We start from the raw sequence: 18,715 nt of genomic DNA, 5'->3' as shown, positions 1-18,715 counted from the left end.
GGTCCTGATATACATTCATAGCTGAAGAGTTACATTAGACTTTCCTCATCCAGTAAACTTAAATGTGAGTCAGTAGAAACCACAGTCCCTTATATTAGATCCAAATGGAAAGGTGAGTCACCCAACCGCTTGTGCCTCCTGTCCTGTTCTCAGAGGGGCTGTGCGGGAGGAGACCTTGGGAGGAGCATCTGTCATCCCTTGTACTTGATTGTACCCCCTGGATGGAGAAAGGTATGCTATGAGCTCCTTGAGCTGTCAGTAATACAGGACATTCTCTTAGTTATTAACAGTGGGCAATCCTGGAAACAGAGGCGCAGCATCATCATAAATATGTGAACCTTCCTAGGATATTTATAGATGAAATTTTCACCAGTTATCTTCTTGTCTATGCTCAGGATCCATCACTTCAGTGATTGAATTTCATTATTAGCTTTGCTTTTCCCAATTACACACAGAAAAACAAGTGAGTAATGAACTCATAGGACCACAATAAAGTCTTCATATTCCCCAAGAACACTGAGCTTGTGGAAGACTTGAGGATCTGATAAATACTTGTTTTTTCCCCTTTAGAGATAATGAATGCACCCTGGTGAGCTGTAATGTCAAGATGCCAAGTGAATAGGATGAGTCAGGAGTAGGTACTGTGGTGAGCTATTGTCTGAGCTACGAGGGTGAGGCCATGACTGGAAACGGTCCCTGCAAAACAGCTAAATGTGGAGATCGTCCAAGGTCATCTGAAGGAAGAAGAAACTGATTTGGTTCATTCAGACTAGTGACATGGAAGAGAAGATGAAATCTGAATTTGCAAACTGTTTTACTTTATCAAAGCACCAATAAGTCAGGGAAAATCCAGCAAGATCTGGCATGAGTCCTACAAAAGCTGTGGGTTTTCATGACTCTTTATCACAGACTTTAGTGCTGCTTCTGCTGATGCACTGAGCTGGTCGTGGGTAGAGAGGAACATTAGGGACCTCAGAGGGTCCAATAAAAAAGCCCTGCTCAATCAGGTTGAGGCTTGGCTCAAGCCTTGGGATGGATCTAGGGTTGTCCATGGTGTGAGGTTGACCCCTCACGCGCAGCCTCCCTCCTTCACCTTGTTGCCCAGGTTGGAAAGAAGTGTCTTTATTGTAGTAACATCCACCTTGCCCACAGTGTGCTGCTCTCTTGCCGTTCTGCTGTGTTCAGCCCCATAGAAGCTAATGGGCCTCATTTGTTCCCCCCTAATAGGTACAACCCAGGATTCAGCCAGTGAATGAAGCCCCTTCTGTATAGCTCTCTTCTCTCTAGATTCCAGCTTTTTTAGGTGCCATGAAAACTGGTATTTACTGCCATGGCCAGTGTGGCTGCCAAGCTCTGCTTTGACAACTGCACCACTGGTTGCAGTCAGGAAATCCTCTCAGTTCAGCCCACAGGCAACTGTGGTACTTATCTCCTGAGTCTACTTTCTTTTTTTCTTTTAAATATTTATTTATTTGAAAGAGAGAGAGAGAAAGCACAAGTGGGGTGGGGACAGAATCAAGCAGACTCCCCACTGAGTGTGGAACCTGATGCAATGTGGGGCTAGATCCCATGACCCATGGGATCACAACCTGAGCCCAAACTAAGAGTTGGACACAACTGATTGAGTCACCCAGGCACTCGCCCAATCCCTGACCTGAGTCTGCTTTCTCTCAGGGATCTTATCTTTGGGCTGCCTGCTATTCAAAGCCTGAAACTGTCACCTCACGTTCTAGGATGGAGTCATGGTATTGCTTCTGCGGGGAGGCTACTCTGTAATTCCCCAGAAAAAGTCAACTGGTCTATTTTAAATATTGATTTTAGGTATTTCATTTCCTTAGGTGATATTTACTGTCACTTAGAATAGATTTCATTCACTGTCTCATAACTTTTTGCTCCTTGCATGTCCCTCCTTGGGTCATATGGGTCTGGAGTCCACACATCTAAAATATGAGAATAGGAAAATACAGCTGAAGAGCTAATAATGTGATGTACCTTCAGATCAGGGGGCTGGGACTAGATATTTCACAGCAGCTAGGGATAGGGAGGCTTCTGGAAAAAATTGGCCCCCCTCTGTATAAATCCAATCCAAGCACCAATGGTGCTTCCTCCAGAGAAACCAGGACAGGAACGCTCCCCTTCAGAGGGATAAAATAGCAGAAAGGAGGTTTTTCTTCTGGACCAAATAAACCTTTCCCCAGGGCACAGGACTCACTGATCTTCACATCGGCTGAGGGACCAACCTGCCTAAGCTGAGGCGGACCCCAGTGAGGCCTTGTCCTCTGGAAGCCACAGTCAGGATTCAGACCCCCATGTTGGTGAGGTCCAGGGCGCCCCACCCTGTGTGGCTTCCTGTGCACAAATCCCCCACCTGACCCAGCTCACTCCTGGATTAAAAGGACCATATCTGGCACGTTGGCAGACGGTGCCCTTTGAAAAAGGCAGTTTTATTTGTTTGCATCATAAATGTATAAGGTGCAAAATGTAATAATATGCTTAGAAAATACAGAAGAAGAAGTAAATTTCATAAAATAAAGAAATGTAATATACAGCTCAGACATAAAAAGCCCTTAATATGCTGCAGTATTTCTACGGCTTCTGTTTTTAAAAGAAATTCTCAGTTTTAACAATGTCACTGTTATAGGCCATGAATTGATTTGGAGTGGAGTTCATCATATCAAACTCCAGCTGAAAATCATAGCCGACTGGTTCCTTCTTGGTTTTCCTTGTCTTGATGACCTTAAAGGAGGAGTGAGAAAGACACAATGAGATCCTCGGGGCTGCAGGAGAGCTCTGCTGCTTTTTCTCCTTCTACCACCGGTGTCCTTTCTCAGAGCTGCTCATTCTGTCTCCCATCTCCTGCCACGCACCCCCTCTGGTGAGCCCTGTCCCTCCTCACTACCTGGAGCCTAAAGGAGATATTTCCTGGAGCCCCCATGGGTCCATCTGAACAGCGTAAGAGCTCTACAGGAGGGTGGGATGGAACTGTGAAAGAAGGGGAGTCCTCACTGGAGCAGAAAGGGGACAGGAAGTCACAAAAGGTTAAGTATTTTTCCCAGTACAACTGCTCTGGATTTAAGGTAGAAGTCAGGGATTCTTGCTTCAGGAGATCTGAGAAGTGGCACCGACGTGCTGGTCCACGTCGGTTTACATGAATATATCAGTACTTCTAAGTTAATTATTGGACTCAATTTAACATTAATTAGCGTACCAGGAACTCCACGGTGGACCTCTGTGACTGTGTACATGTTCCTATGTCCTTAAGAAAGAGAGCCCAGTGCCACGTGGGCCAGGATGTGCACTGCACTACAAGGTGGTATCTTTTGCTCTAACATACAGTTGTCCAAGGTCCTAGGACCCCCCTGGTTGTTTGTGTCTGGCTTTCGCACTGTTGACCCTCTTCCTCGTTAATCTCCTTCTTCGTGCTTATTATACACATTTTCCATTTTACTTCTGACACCTGTGCTCACTTCTTTCATTCTTGTGTGGTGTGTTTCACCTCAGGCCACTCTCAAGGACCAGTTTTTCCCCAAAGCTTCACTCTTATGTGTCTGATCTGCCCACGGAGCATGCCCCAGAATTTGACTCTGGAGCCCAAGCACCTGGGCCAGCATAGGAATCTCAGTTCCAGCAAATACAGGTCTTTCAAAAATAATGATAATCAATATCTCTATCAATGAAGTGGGAATAATGATGTATCTTCATCATTGTCTCGGTTCCCAGCACACAGTAAGCGCTCAGCTATGTGTTTTCTTATTAGTATAAATATACATGTTATAATGTTATTATTTCTCCGAGGCAATATTGTTCCCAGCCACGACTTTAAGAATTATCCCCTAACCTGACAAATGCTGCTGCTGCTTGCTACCCCAGTCTCCAAACCTGGCATCTCTCCAGATAGTTACTAGAATACTTTTTGCTAAGATGTCAAAGTAGTCGAGCATTCTTCTACATAAAATCTTTCCATTTTTCAAGTGGTTACTTATTTTCACGATGAATTTTCCATTTCCACTTATTTCTGACAAAAGAAATATACCATCGGGCCCTGACTCCTCTGTTTTTACTCTCTGGCCCCATCTTCCCATTGTCTCCGCACCTATGGCATTTCAGGTGTAGAGAAATCATGTTGTTTCACACTTTTGAGGATACACATACATCATTTCCTTTGCCTAGAGTTCTTTCCAATGTCTCCTTTGCTAAGAAAAATAGTCACCAGGGCAGATTTATTTCCGTTTTCGTGTTGGACAGTTAGCTAATGTCAGAGACTTAGCTAAAGTTAGAGACTTTGACCCTTGGAGGACCAGTCAAGCTACATCCCTAACGTCAGGCAAGTGGTGACTGCTGAAGCCAGGGTTCTAATCAGGTCTGTCGTATACAAAGCCCTGCTCTCAACCATTATGAGAAGTTGCCTTCCTTCATTCCTAATTTCTTCAAATATTTCCTTATGTAGCACAAGTATCATATCCTTTTGAAATCCACATGAATGTCATTTTTTTCATAGCCTCTTAAAAACCCTCCACCTAAAAGTGAATGCAAGGCAAGGTTGTGTTCTCCTCCCACCTGCTGGACTCTACGGATAAGAAAACGGGGACCTGGTGCTCTCAGGACCTAAACAAAATTTATTTGCGTCCTTAGCAAACTACCGTTCCTCTATCCAGTTCCCACCTGGATGAAGCTGTGAGTTCCACAGGTCAGTTTCAGCTTCTGGTCAATGGTTTTCAGTTGGAAGTAGAAGAGTCGGAGTTTATCTCCTTCCTTGCACTGGATGTTGTGCCATCTTCCGGTGCCCAAGACCTCCATCGCTCCTGTATTATCCTGTATTGTGTAGATCGTCGTCTTCCTATTCACTTTTATCTGTCACAGAAATTTAACATTCAGTTTCTTTTTCTTTTTAATAGAAAAATAGTTTTATTTATTGATTTGACAGAGAGAGAGAGAGCGAGCAAGAGAGAGAGCAAGCATGGGAAGCAGCAGACGGAAGAAGAGGGAGAAGCAGACCCCTCACTGATCAGAAAGCCTGATGCGGGGTTGATCTGAGGACCCTGAGGTCATGACCTGAGCTGAAGGCAGATGCTTGACTGACTGAGCTCCCCAGGTATCCCTGACATTCAGTTCCTGAAGACCTCGTAGTGACCTTCATATGTATGAGGAAGCCCCTGGTGGCACAGTAACCGCAAGGCGTAAAAAAGCAATTATAGGCACAGAGACACATACAACGTGGGTAAGGTCTTCGCAGAGAACTTTCCCTTTACTATCCTGCTTTTCTATTTTCTTCCCCTTCCTTGTTCTAGACATTTTCTACCTGGCAATCCTACAACAATGAGTTTTCTTCCTATTTTCTACTGCTTCCCCACAAGGGAAGCTTCGGTTCCTTAAAATGACTGGAATCAGAGGAATTGGGGAGCTCTGGTGGACTCCCTTAGCTCCTGCCCTCATGCAGAAAGGAATGGACCTGGCCACGACTATTCATTCAGGCCATTATAAAGATTCTATATAACAAGTAAGCTTCCAGGAGCTCACTAATTCTTTATTCCACCTTCTCCTTTTACCCACTCTTCTCCAAATCTTGTCTCCACTGGGATCCTGCAGTTCACAATCCATGGAGTCTTACTTTCTTAAGTTATAACCCATCGATTCTATAAATGCATTTCTAAACCTGTGGTCTCTTAAAGACAGTGTAAGAAAGTAATGGAAGTAAATTAAGGGGCTCTCCTGGAAGACAAGCCCATGGGGTCATGAAGCATATAGGATCACATGAGATCATATGAGCTACCAGGGGAGTTCATGGCAGTTTGTAGATTCTGGGGAGAATTGAATGCATCATACTAACGAGGACCCTGAATTTGGACATGACGTATCAGTAAAACTCTCCATGCCATCCCTCCCCCCTTTCGGGGATATAATGGAATTCGATTGCCATGTCTTCCAAATATCATGCAATACGAAACCTTAGTCTTCAGTAAACTGTTCATAAATGACGTATTAAATAAATAGGTGAAAAGAGGCAGCCTTGAATGATTTTGTCAGTTGTGTCCACATTGAAGGCATTCACCTTCAGGAGAATACAAGCCAATATAGTTTCTACTCTGAATATGTGTCCAACCAGAATTAATCTTTGTTAGGGCAATCTAGTATTGAAAAAATATGCGTTTTTTTAAAAAACGTGTATACAGTCATGGAGGAGCACAGAGCTACAATTATGAACATGTTCACGCTGATTTATACCCTGTGCTATCTTTGCTCACAGAGGCTGAATGAAAATAATCATTACTGGGGAAATGACAAGGCTCTAGTGACTCTTTTTCAAAGAACTTGCATGAAGGTGTCTTGGGTGGAAGCCCTGAGTCCCCAGTCCTGCGTCCTGCCGGGCGGCACACCTGACCACCTACCTGTTGTCAAGGGAGAGGGCTCGGAGCTGGGCTCCACCCCCAGTCAGTACACAGAGCAGCACAAGGGCTAACACTCCTGTTCAGGTGTGGATGGAGAAAATGAAAACGATTTTAAGGGATTACCTGAGTTAACAGAAATAATCCATACACAAATGTTCCTGATGCTTGCTTGTAAAGGTTATCGATCTTGGGGGTTTCATTTGCTCTTTTGGTGATGCTATTTGGGACCGCAATCACTTGGAAAGGATCAGCCTCATACACGTATGAGGTTTTGTTTATCTCGAGGATTCCCTTGCATTCGAAGTAGTCCGAGATGGTAAGGATATTCTCCTTGGTGAACTTCTCCTTCAGGTTGCTGTTTAAGACCTTCACTTGGAAAAACTGACTGGAGGTGGCCACTGTAGCGTGAAACATTCTGCTTCTCCCCTCCTCTGGGCACTCGTATTCGAAGGGCTCCGTTGCCTTCAGAACCAGGACTGTCAGGGGGTCCTTCTGAAGGACACGTCCTCTCGTGGCGGCTTGATGTTGGCCCTGCACCATCTGGTTCTGTGGGGGACAGAAGCAGGTAAACAGACCTAGGGGATGAATACCAGTCACTTTCTCACGCGTGAAACCTCAGTGATAACATTGGGAGCAGGAGGGGCCCCCATGGGTATGTGGAGCTGGAGCCAGGCTGCAGAGGAATCGCCTCACAAAAGGGAAAAGCTAAGGGGCTGGTAGCTCGGCAGCAAGTGTCAGGTAGTGGGCGGTGGTGCAGGAGTCCAGACCCTGCATTTCAACAGAAGGGGCCGTCCCTCTGCCCTCAGAAGAATGAAAGTATGGTCCCCAGCAAGAGCGGCACAGAACTGGGGACGACGAGAGCCCTGCCCTAAGGAACAGATTCAAATCTTTTATTCGACTATATCCTCCTCCCATTTAGTCTTAAAAGATTAAAGAGAATAAAGAGCGAGTGAAGAACGCTGACAGCCCTGAAGGTGAGGAGTGGCGCCCACGCGAGCCACAGAGATCACACTTTTCGGTGTGTCCGGGGTCATGTTGAGGATACAACCCATGTCACCTCTGCTCAAGAAACAGTGTGTGACAAGTAGTGAGAAGGGCACGCGGTGGCTCCAAATCCCCTAGTCTACTTGGCTCAGGACAGAAGTTGTGGCTAGAACCACGTACCCACAGCATTTCTCGAATCCTGCCATGAAGAGGAAGCCCCCTTGTCTGCGCAGGAAGTATGGAGGGAGGGATGGGTGTTGGGCCCAGAGAACTTGGAGCCAAACCATTTGCCCCCCAAAGACTAGAAGTACTTGGACTGGTTTGGCCCGGGGCCAGGACACACGGCGACCGCCACTGTCCTCTGTGTGGCGGTGGCTTCTCTTCATGTGACCGGTTGACCCACAACAAGGGAAACACTTGGGCCCAAGCGAGTTGGTGTGCCCACGATGGACAGCAGTGGCTGTTGGTGTGTTGACGGGAGCCCAGCAAGGAGAATGGGGCGGGGGTACCTCGGGGAAGGCCGCGGCCCAGGGCGTCGACGATGAGGTGTGGGGCTGCGGAAGCAAGCCCATAAAGCCCATGGCTGCAGACGGGTTGGCTCCTGAATGGCAGGCGGGCTGAGTCGGCGGCCCGAACCCCTTATTCTTTTTTGTCGAAGCCAGTTCTTTGGTGGCCGTGTTTCTTTTCTGAAAGCAATGTAATTTTCCTGTTAGCAGTCGCCTGTGCTAAATGAAACACAACATAGTTCCATTATTTGTGGTAGGTTCTTCTTATATGGCACGTGATGTCCTTAGAAACCCTAGGATGCCCCCGCCTGTCACCTCCAGAGACAGGCAGGGGTCAGAGCAGGCAGAGATGACACCTAAAGGAGACACTCCCCGAAGCACACACAGCCCCCCCGGGGGAAGGGGACAGCTCTAGACGACAGGCGATCGAAGTCGCGACGGTGCACGAGCTGTGCTCCCCACCAACCGGGAGCCCATCCTAGAAGGGCCACGAGGTCAGCACGTCTCCGCCGCAGGGGCCTGGACCTCATTTCTGGGCGCCTCACTCTTCGCCCGGCACCAGGCCCGTGACCCATGATGCCTCAATTTGGCAAATCTGCACCGTTAGGATATTAGGAAGCAGCAAGGGCCTCGGCAAAGCTCCTTTCTTGACACCCGGCACCCGCTGTCCTTCCTCAACTTACCTGAGTCTTCCTGGTCCCCTCGGCTCCCCCACGTGGCACAGCGCTGCCTGCAGTCGGTGCGTGTGGAGCGGGGCCCGCTCCTTCCCGCGGCCTCTTTCTCCTTGGAGTTTCTTCTGTTGCTTTGGTTTTCTTCGCAGCTGATACACAGACAAGGAGGACACGATGAAGCCAGAGATGAAGCGGTTTCCAAGCTAAGTCCCCTGGGCCCCTGCGGGGGATCTAGGTGCGCACCTGCCCCCTGCCCTGCTATGCCCAGGCCCCAGGCCCCGGCCCCAGCCCTGGCCCCCGGCCCCGGCCCGGCCTGGCCCCTGCAGCACCACAGGCTGGGGCGAGCACGGCCGGCCCCTCAGCGGCTCCCGTTCTCCCTTCTCATGCAGTGAGCGTGGGCTCCCAGGTTCCCCCAACCCCACCCTCTCCCAGCCCTAATCTCCCATCGTTTTCTTAAAAAAAAAAAAAAAATCCAAGGTTTTCATGATACTGACTGCTTGCTATGTTCTTCAAAAGATCCCTTAAAATTACAGAAACCAATGAAAAGAAATACGCTACAGATTGTGACAAAATGGTGGACTTTTTTTTTTTTTTAAGTTTATTTTAGTATGCTGAGTCCCCCTCTCTGAGAAGCAGGCTTTATGGTAAGTCGTCATACCTTTGTTGCTGGAGAGGAAGTGATCACATGGCAAACAGTGTTAGTAGAACAGGCACATTCATTGGTTTCATGCAATTATTTTGTGATTTTTACTTTTTTTTAAAGATTTTATTTATTTATTCATGAGAGACAGAGATAGAGAGAGAGAGGCGGAGACAAAGGCAGAGGGAGAAGCAGGCTCCATGCAGGGAGCCAGACGTGGGACTTGATCCCGGGTCTCCAGGATCACGCCCTGGGCTGAAGGCGGCGCCAAACCGCTGAGCCACCTGGGCTGCCCCCTTGTGATTTTTCTAAGGCATCCCCCCAAATGCACCCTCCAGCATAGGTCCGCCCCTCTCACAGGAAAGGGGATGCCCCAGGCTGCCAGCCTGTTGGCCTTGGCAGCCCCTGACCTCCTGGTTGCGGAGTCGTGCCCTGGTAAAGGGGTACACCAGCCGCCACCAAGTGCTCTTGTACTCAGTTTGGGGAGGGGGGTCAAGGTGGAACAGTTGGGTGTGGGATCTTCCTTATTACCTTTTACCTTCTCATTTCTAAGTTGTTTGACAATGTCCGTAAGTGATGGCATTTCCTTGAACAGGTCTATTAGCTTGTTCACGCAGGCAACCCCTGGGAACTTCTTTTCCATCAGGTCGGCAATCTTGACCTTGTTATATTCTTCTTGCATGTTTGCAGTCAGTCCCAAATCACGGGCCAGTAGGGACTTGACTATGCTAAACTGGTAGTCATTGATGGGCTCCAGTCCTTTCAGCAGAATAATCTTCTTGTACTCACTCTCCATCTCCAGGTGTGGCTGAACCTGGGAGAGAAAAATACCGCAGGGCGTTAGACTTTCATCCACACGATGTAAAAGCCTGGTTGTGTCTACGTCAGTGAGTGGCCCATGTCAAGCTGTCATCCTTGAGTATGTGTGACAAAGAAGAACTGAATTTCCAGGTGTGTCACTGTGGAAAATGGGTTGAGAACTATATTGGGACTCATATATATGGGTTGAGCTATATTTGGGACTTCTACGAAATTCTCTCCTTTTAATAATGACAGTTGAGTTGGGTCACAGTGGGTGTGGCGGCAGGAGGTGTGGAAGGAGGCAGTTGTCGCCTATATGGTGTGTGGGCTACAGGGCATCGGAGTACCCGCCCCCCTCCATCCCGCATTGGGGCTGTGTCTCTCCCTAGATGCCCACCCGCTGGCTCCTGACTGGGCCACCCGCTCTGGCTGAAGGGGCCGCATGCAGAGTGGGCTGCAGCCTCTCACCCCCCACGACTGTCCTCCCACCACGCCGGGTCCTCGGCCCTGCACAGCTGGCTCTTCCCGAGTCAGCCCATCATGCATCCTCTCTTCCTGGGTCTCAGCTCAGCCCACGTTCTTGAGGCCTCTGGCCCCTCGACCTCCCGTGGGACGTCTATCTGCTCTCTCCTGCAGAATCACAGCACTGGTTGGCCGGGACTATTTCATTGTTGCCTGAATTTCCTCCTTTCAGGCTAATTTCTCTCCTCACTTCTCTCTCCATAAACTGCACTTCTAGTGTTTTTGAAACCGTTCAGTATTTCCTTGCTTTCCTTAGGAAGTATTCCTTGATATCAAGCCTGGCTTGGAGGTCTTGAATAATGTCTCTTTCTTTCTTTTCCTTTTTTAAAAGATTTTATTTATTTATAAATATTCATGAGATACACAGAGAGAGGCAGAGACATAGGCAGAGGGAGAAGCAGGGTCTCGATCCCAGGACCCTGGGATCACGACTGAGGTGAAGGCAGACTTTCAACTGCTGAGCCACCCAGGCACCCAGAATAATGTCTTTTTCTGACTTCTCCCCTTTTCCATTTTTCATATTTAAGCTCCAGATGCATACATTGCATCCTGCTATTTCAGGCTGTCTACATGGAATGTACTTCTTACCTTTTTTCTAAATGGTAAATCTAGAGAATACATGGTGTTCATGAAACTAGTATAACCTAACTTCAAATTCTAGCAAATTACGTGAACGTGCAGACGTGTTCAGCCTGAATCCAATCATATTCTTATGTCGGATATTTTCACATAATCCTAAACTCTGAATGTAATTCTGCTTATGAAAACCATTATTTGTGAAAAATGCCTTTTTTGTAATTTCTTTTCTCTGATACCTTTCCTCAGCACATGACTCTGTAAGTGGAAGATGGTGGTTAACAGCTCAGACTTTGGAGTTCGGAGGACTTAGCTCCTAGAATATGATCATGTGGTGATTTGTAAGATGAGATTGAAAACTGTCCCACCGGAAGACAGAATGGATTCAGAAATAGAAGATAGAAAGTGCATGTCAGACATGTCAGGGCAGGTCAAAGTGTCCATGCCCACATGCTGTTTGCTGTTAAAAGAGTGAAATATAAAATGAAAGAGAGAAAATATTTAAAGAAATAATGAGATACACTTCCTAGAATTAAAATAACAGGAACATCCTCAGAGGGACTGGCCAACAGAGTGAAGGAAAAACCCACATCAGGACATAATGTAGAGAAACCAAGAAGTACCCAAAACAGCAAGAAAAATTTAATTTCCAGAGGAAAAGAGAAGATCACTTACAAAGTTTCGAAATCAGATTTTCAACAGCAAAAATGGCAGGGAGTACCTTTATATAGTATCTCACCCAAATTCCATGCCTGCACTTTTGAAATCTCTCAAAAAACGTGAAAGCAAAAGTTGTGTAGGTGCGTGTGACTGCACATTGTACGAGTGTGTCAATTTGGTGACAAAATTTATTAGAAAAATATGTGATGTGAGATCTCAGGAACCTACATAGAATTTTTTTTTTTTAATTCCATCTTAGTGCAAGTGCTCCTGGGTCTTGTTGATGTGGTTTTGAGTAGAGTTGTTGAGGCCTGGAGCCCAGAGCCAAGAAAAAATTCTAGAGACATCTTTGGTGCAAAAAAGGTGGTTTTACTAAAGCAAGGGGACAGGACCCTTGGACAGAAAGAGCTGCTGCTCCGGGGTTGTGAGGGGTGACTGATTATATAGTTGGGGTGAGAGGAAGTGAAGATCAAGGAAGTTCCAAAAGGATTTTCATATAGTAAAGAAGATGCACAGGATCCTGGAGGCCTAGCCACTGCCAAGCCAAGGTTGATCTTCCCTCTAGCAACTCATTATCATTAAGACAGCTGGGAGCTTCCAGGAGGAACGTTACCTCTGCCTGCCTCAGTTATTTGTCAGTGGGCTGCAGGTTATAAGGATGTTTAATTTTATCTATGTCGCCTTCTGCCTTTGTTTCCCACATCTTTGCTACAGGACTATGGATGCCTGTGAAGCCAAGAGTCAGGACTCAGATCTTACTTATATGGACTTAGATCGACATGTGGTGTGTGCTTCAGACAGCCTTTCCTTTTTTTATTTTTATTTTTTTAATAATAAATTTATTTTTTATTGGTGTTCAATTTGCCAACATATGGAATAACACCCATTCCTCATCCCGTAAAGTGCCCCCCTCAGTGCCCGTCACCCATTCACCCCCACCCCCCGCCCTCCTCCCCTTCCACCACCCCTAGTTCGTTTCCCAGAGTTAGGAGTCTTCCATGTTCCAGACAGCCTTTCCTAATTCACTCACGTTCCGAATTTCAAAACATACATGAACCCAAAGTTTTCAGAGAAGTGTTGTCAACATGAAGGAAAAATAATTTTGAGACCAGAATTTTGTGGCTAGATTGCATTGAAAGGCAATGGGCGACGGATCCATATAGTAATATAGTAATATAGATATTACTAATATCCCTGATCTTGACCAGCACAGAAAAGAGAAGATTGGCAACCCAAAGACACTGACCCAGCAGTGCTTTGGAAATAGTATTCTCCAAGAAAATAAATGAGGTCAGGGGAAAACAAAACAAAACAAAAAAAAAAGCTGCAGATTAAAGAAAATAAATGAGGTCAGGGGAAAACAAAACAAAGCAAAACGAAAAAGCTGCAGATTAAAAAGTAAGTGAGAACAAGACTTTGATTGCCTCTTTTGATATTTTAAAAATAAATAAAGCCCTAACTGAAGAGAAACAGGAAGTAGATCAACACAGCGGGGCGGACTGGGGAGAAGGAAGATGTGTGTTCACTGGGTACTTGCCAGTTAAGAGGGGTTAGAGACACGAATCCAAAACTATTGGAGAAGAAGAAAGTGCAGAATAAACACTATAGATAAGTGTTATAAATTAAGTCAAAATACAGCATTTCACCCAGTGTACAAAAGTCATAAACCTACTAAAAGGCAACATTTCAAAACTGGATTTAAAAAAGAAAAACTACACATGTGTCATTGATAAAAAGTAATAAAAAGTTTAAAAATAATAGTTGCAAGCAGTTGTACGTAGAAATGCTAAGCACAGTAGTGTATCTGTGTCAGCGTAGCTTTAAATAGACCCTAAGACAAAGGTTTTAATCAGAACTGGAGTTTCACTGCAGGATGATAGAAAGTTTATATTCCAGAAAGATGGAACAGTTTTAATCCTATTATGTATTATGAGCTTATATATTTATATTATGGATAGTGTTATGCAGCATGCTTCTCTCTACCTATATTCATATATATAATATATGTTAACGATTGAGAGAACTACAAGGAAAAATGGACAAAATCACGATAATTGTTTGATTCTCGCTTGTCAGTTACTGAACAAAGCAAGAAAAGCAGCAGAAAATACTTAGAAAAGTTGACCAACACTGTGTTAGGCTTGGATGAAAAGCTTGATCTAACCCTTAGGAAGTTCTGAAACTAATATTTAAAACATTACACTACACGAAGTGTCTGGGTACCAAGCTCTATGGAGAGACTGAAGTAATCCCAAAATGTGGCTACAGATTTGTCTCCAACCACCTCTTTCCTACAGACTCCCCCGCAGTGTGCCGTGAAGAAGGGGGGCAGCAGGCCTGTCGGGACCTCAAGTGCCGCCCCCCCCCCCCCCCCGGTGGGCCGAGCAGGGCCACAGCACCTGGGAGAGGGCAAGGGCCCGTGTGCTGTGCCGGGGACCCAGGAGCCTGAGCTGCTGCTGCTGCTGCTGTGGGGGGGCTGTGCTCCTGTCCTGTGACCCTGGGATAATACCATAGAATAGGTTTTTGTGTCCAGATGTGTTTTCTTATTTAACATCATTGCATAATACTTTTTTCTGACACCATCCTGTCCCCTCCCCCAGCTCCCAACACAGGCAGCACGTTTCCTGGGCCCCCTCCAGGCAGGAAAGCCAAGGCCTGCTTCTAACTATCAGCTCGCATCATAAACACCTGCAGAGTGAATTTTAAAATCTGCGAGAGTCACAGGTGGACGTTATTTCCCCACATAGTGGAAGGATTAGAATGAAGGCACTGAGGTGCCCACCTTGCAAAATCCAGGGGATGCCCCCCCTGCACCCTCCCCCCATGAGGACTGGAGAGCTGCCCGCCTCCGGTGATCCAGGGATCCTGGGATCCTGCGATCCTGGGATCTTGTGATCCTGTGATCCTGGCATCCTGCGATCCTGGGATCCCAGGATCCCCTGAGGACCCGCATCTCCTGCACGGCTCTCTGGCCGGACTTACCTCGCTGAAGGTTCTCCCCAGAAGCTCAGATCTTGAGGTCTTCAGAAGGGTGCCGATCAGTATCCGTGTGGTTCCAGGAGGCAGATAAATCAGGGAAGCTCCCAGAAACTGGGCTGCGGCCACTGCAATCTCCGGGAAGCGAAGAATCTACTTCCCGAGATAAGAAAATGGCCTCGCAGAGTGATGGGGCCAGGCCGGGCGGGCCCAGCCCCAGAGGCCCCAGGGAGCTCCTCTGAGACTCCTCCCACCCAGGTCTGTAGCTTTCTGTTTCCCTCGTGCAAGGAGCACAGCAGCTCTCTCTTAAACATCTTAGTCACCGTGAAGAACTCCGAGCTAAATGATCATTTGTTTCTTTTTTTTTTTTTTTCAAACGTCTGAATGCACTTGGGGCATTAGGCCTTCCCGAAGCAGCAGCTTCACTGCGGGGCAGCCGCCGCCAGGGCCCCTTAAGCGAGGCCACGAAGGAGGAGTGAGTCACCAACCCCGACGTCCTCCTTTCCTGTTCACAGAGCGACCCGGGCTGTCACTCGGAGATGCTGGGGCAATTTTTCACGGGTAAGCACAAGTGGCTAATCAGCTCATACCATCACAGCAATGAACCCTGCAAATTCTGGTAGAGCAAGGAAGCTTCTGGAAGAGTTGAGGGCCTGCTAAATACTTTGTCTACAAAGCTTTTTTTTCTATATTGTACAGTGGGTGCAATTTGGAGAATTGTCACCCCGAGATGTCAAATAAAGGGAAGCAGTCGGCACGTGGCATGGTGGCCACCCGCTGGCTGACTTGCAGGAAGGAAGGGGCCCGCATGCGAAAGGTGGAGAAAACTGATGGGATTCACTGGAACCAGGTTTGTGGCTTTGAACTCTGGGCTTGAAAAACCCCTAAATGTGCAGGAAGGAGTCCAGAGAAACCCAGGAGGGTCTGGCCCGTGCCCTAACTCTTTACCGCAGATGTTCGTGCAGTTTAGGTGGACGCATTGAGCTCTGCTAGCATGAAGAGGGGAAGGACTGGAGGGAGGCCAGAGGGAGGAGACCGAGGACAGGGATATCAGGCTTCAGGCTGTTTCCTTTTCCTTGTGGAGGAAACTAGCTCCTGTGGAGTGATGCCCTCTGTCATCTCTCCAGCAGAAGACACACACACTACAGACCCAAACAGAGGGAAGTGGGAACGATGCTCCTCCATCCCTATGATGTAGTTTTGGAAGGTTGGCGAGGTCTGGAGCCGATGGCCAGGAAAGAATTCTCGAGAAGGCTTTGGTGCAATAAAAGTGATTTTACCAACGCACGGGGGTATGGACCACGGGCAGAAAGAGCTGCTGCCCGGGGGTTGTGAGGGATGGAGGATTATGTATTTGGGAGTACGGGGGAGCTAAGGGAAAAAGGAGGTGTCCAAAAGGACTTTGATAAGCTCGAGACCCTCAGGACGCTGGAGGCCTTGCCATTGTCAAGCTAAAGTGGTTTTTCCCTCTAGCAAGGCGTCAACATTAAGACAATTGGGAGCTTCCCCCAGGACCGGGATATTCCTCCCATCGCAGGTCCTTGTCCATAGGCTACAGATCCTCAAGAAATTTATCTCTGTTTACATTGACTCCTGCCTCGGTTTCCACATCACTCGTGGACGGGAGAGTGATGTTAGGGCTCCAGGAAATGGAGTTACGGGTCTCTGAGGTTTAGCCTGTGGATAAGAAAGCTTTTTCTTTGTAAATCACCGAGACATTGGCAAACTGAGGGAGACTCCTGTCTTGCTGGACTGTGATCTCTATTAATTAACTGGGTTTTTTCCTCCCGTTAGTTTTAGGGCAGCCAGAAGTGCCTGAGGAATGTCACACTTGGCCAAAGGCCGGACGGGGCTGGGTGGGTGCGTGTGGGTGTATCAGCTTTGCTTCGTCCTTGGCTTCCCTTCCTCTCTCTCATCACCTACGTGCATTTAGAATTTTAAAAAGTGGGCCGAAGAAATGAAAAACAACTATGCCTTTGCCCCGACTCCTGGTCAGTGGTCCAACAATCAGTGACTTGGGCCATCGTAGAGACACGCAGGGATTCACCAGGACCTCAACCTACTACAACGATGAGGGAGCAGAAGGTGAGCAGAGGACAAGGCACCAGCAGACAGCCTGAAACCCTGACGCCCCAGGTGGGACGTGCGTGAGGTCCTCGGGCACTCCTGGCTGCCCTAAAGATACCTTACGGAGATCACGGTCCTGTGAGACGTGCGTCTCCCTCCGTTTACCAACACCTTAGTAATTTACAAGAATTAAAAGCATTTTTATCAAGAACCTTGCTTCCAGAAGGAAATGTAGATAGAATTAAATGTCCTGGTCACCTGTAGCCCAGGGGCAGAGACTTGAAGGGGCAGAGGGCCACGTTCCTTCGAGCAGCTCCCAAATGTCTTTTTCTTTTTTTCATGTGGGTTATATGTTTTAATCTGTACAATAATACAAATTTTAGGGTTTATAATACTTATTTTGCTTAAAGCAGATTTAGTTAACTCATCATATGTTAACCCACATCGAATTATTTTTTTAATTTAAATTTTAGTTAGTGAACATACAGTTTAATATTGGTTTCTTGGGTAGAATTCGGGTATTCCTCACTTGTATACAACCCCAGGACTCATTTTAACTATGTGTTAATAGGAGTCATATGTGGAATTGAAGAAAGGAAACCTATGAACGTATGGGAAGGGGGAAAGAAAACAATGAAAGAGGGAAACAAGTCATAACAGGCTCTTTAATGACCGAGAACTGCAGATTGATAGAGGGAGACGGTTGGTGAATGGCCGGATGGATTAAGGTATTAAGGAGGGTACTGGTGTGACCAACTGTCTTTTTTTTTTTTTAATAAATTTATTTTTTTTTTGGTGTTCAATTTTCCAACATATAGCATAACACCCAGTGCTCATCCCATCAAGTGCCCCCCCTCAGTGCCTGTCACCCACTCACCCCCACCCTTCGCCCTCCTCCCCTTCCACCACCCCTGGTTGGACCAACTGTCTTAATGTTGAGGCCTTGCTAGAGGGAAAAATGATCTTAACGTGACAATAGCAAGGCCTCCAGTGTCCGTAGGTCCTCTTTACCCTATGAAAATCCCTTTGAAGCCTCCCTTTTCCTTACCTCCCCCAACTCCCAAGAACGTAATCAGCCTCCCTCTCAACCCAGGGGCAGCTCTCTGTGCCCACGGGACCTGTCCCCGGGGCTTTCATAGAACCTCCATTTAGCACCAAAGATATCTCAAGAATTCTCTTTTTAGCTGTCAGCTCCGGACCTCACCCCACCACACCTCGCCTACATTCCAAAACTACATAAAAAAGATCAGTGTTCCAGAATTTGCAAGGCCTCATTGCTGTCATGGTATCAGCCAACTGGGAAACCAGAGAACTCAATACTGGTGCTGTTGGTGGTGGTGGTGGGGATATCTGGGATCTGGGATATCTGTGAGACCTCCTGTCATCTCAAATCCTATCTCCTAGTTCTACTTGAGAGGATCACTTGAGATCTCAGAGAAGAACACGGGAGGGGACGGCATGCTGGGTATCGTCCGGCCACAAGTCCCCGCCTCTGGCGCTTCCTGAAGGGCCAGAACAGAACCTACTACTGAATGAGCCTCAGCCACCGTCTTCATTTACACATTTACCATGTTATCAGCCACCTGAATTAATATCTTATAAGAACCAATGCTTGGCTATATTAATTTTCTTGATCTTTTCTGGTCTATTTTACTGTTCGTCTCTTTGCTGTTGACTCTTCTGTTTTGTCTGTTTACCTGTGTTTCGTAACAAAGTCAAATTTGTGTGTTGATTTCTGCTTACGGCATCATTATTTCTATATACTATTAATTGTTCGCTTTGCTCCTTTTTTTCTAATGTCCTAAGGCATGCATTTATATCAATTGTATTAGGACTCTCTTCTTTCAAATTAAAACACTTAACGGTAACAATTTTTTTTTTCCTGTCAGCACTACTTTTGCTTTGTTGCCTACGTTGTATGGTGTA

At 46.8% G+C, this 18,715-nt stretch overlaps 1 protein-coding gene across 1 annotated transcript; it reads right to left on the bottom strand.

Moving 5' to 3' along the window:
- Positions 1-2,416: 2,416 nt before the first annotated feature.
- On the bottom strand, positions 2,417-14,902 carry MNDA (myeloid cell nuclear differentiation antigen). The gene is made up of 7 exons (XM_055334151.1): positions 14,729-14,902; positions 9,719-10,001; positions 8,560-8,696; positions 7,880-8,056; positions 6,510-6,932; positions 4,663-4,851; positions 2,417-2,736 (listed from the first exon to the last, which is right to left on the bottom strand). The coding sequence occupies exons 2-7, from the start codon at positions 9,981-9,983 to the stop codon at positions 2,602-2,604; spliced, it is 1,326 nt and encodes a 441-aa protein (XP_055190126.1). The 5' UTR covers positions 9,984-10,001; positions 14,729-14,902; the 3' UTR covers positions 2,417-2,601.
- Between the last annotated feature and the right edge of the window lie 3,813 nt (positions 14,903-18,715).

The sequence above is a fragment of the Nyctereutes procyonoides genome, unplaced genomic scaffold (genome assembly GCF_905146905.1).
Source record: "Nyctereutes procyonoides isolate TBG_1078 unplaced genomic scaffold, NYPRO_anot_genome, whole genome shotgun sequence".
In the NCBI taxonomy this organism is placed as follows: domain Eukaryota; kingdom Metazoa; phylum Chordata; class Mammalia; order Carnivora; family Canidae; genus Nyctereutes; species Nyctereutes procyonoides.
This window is presented reverse-complemented; position numbering and strand designations above follow the sequence as displayed.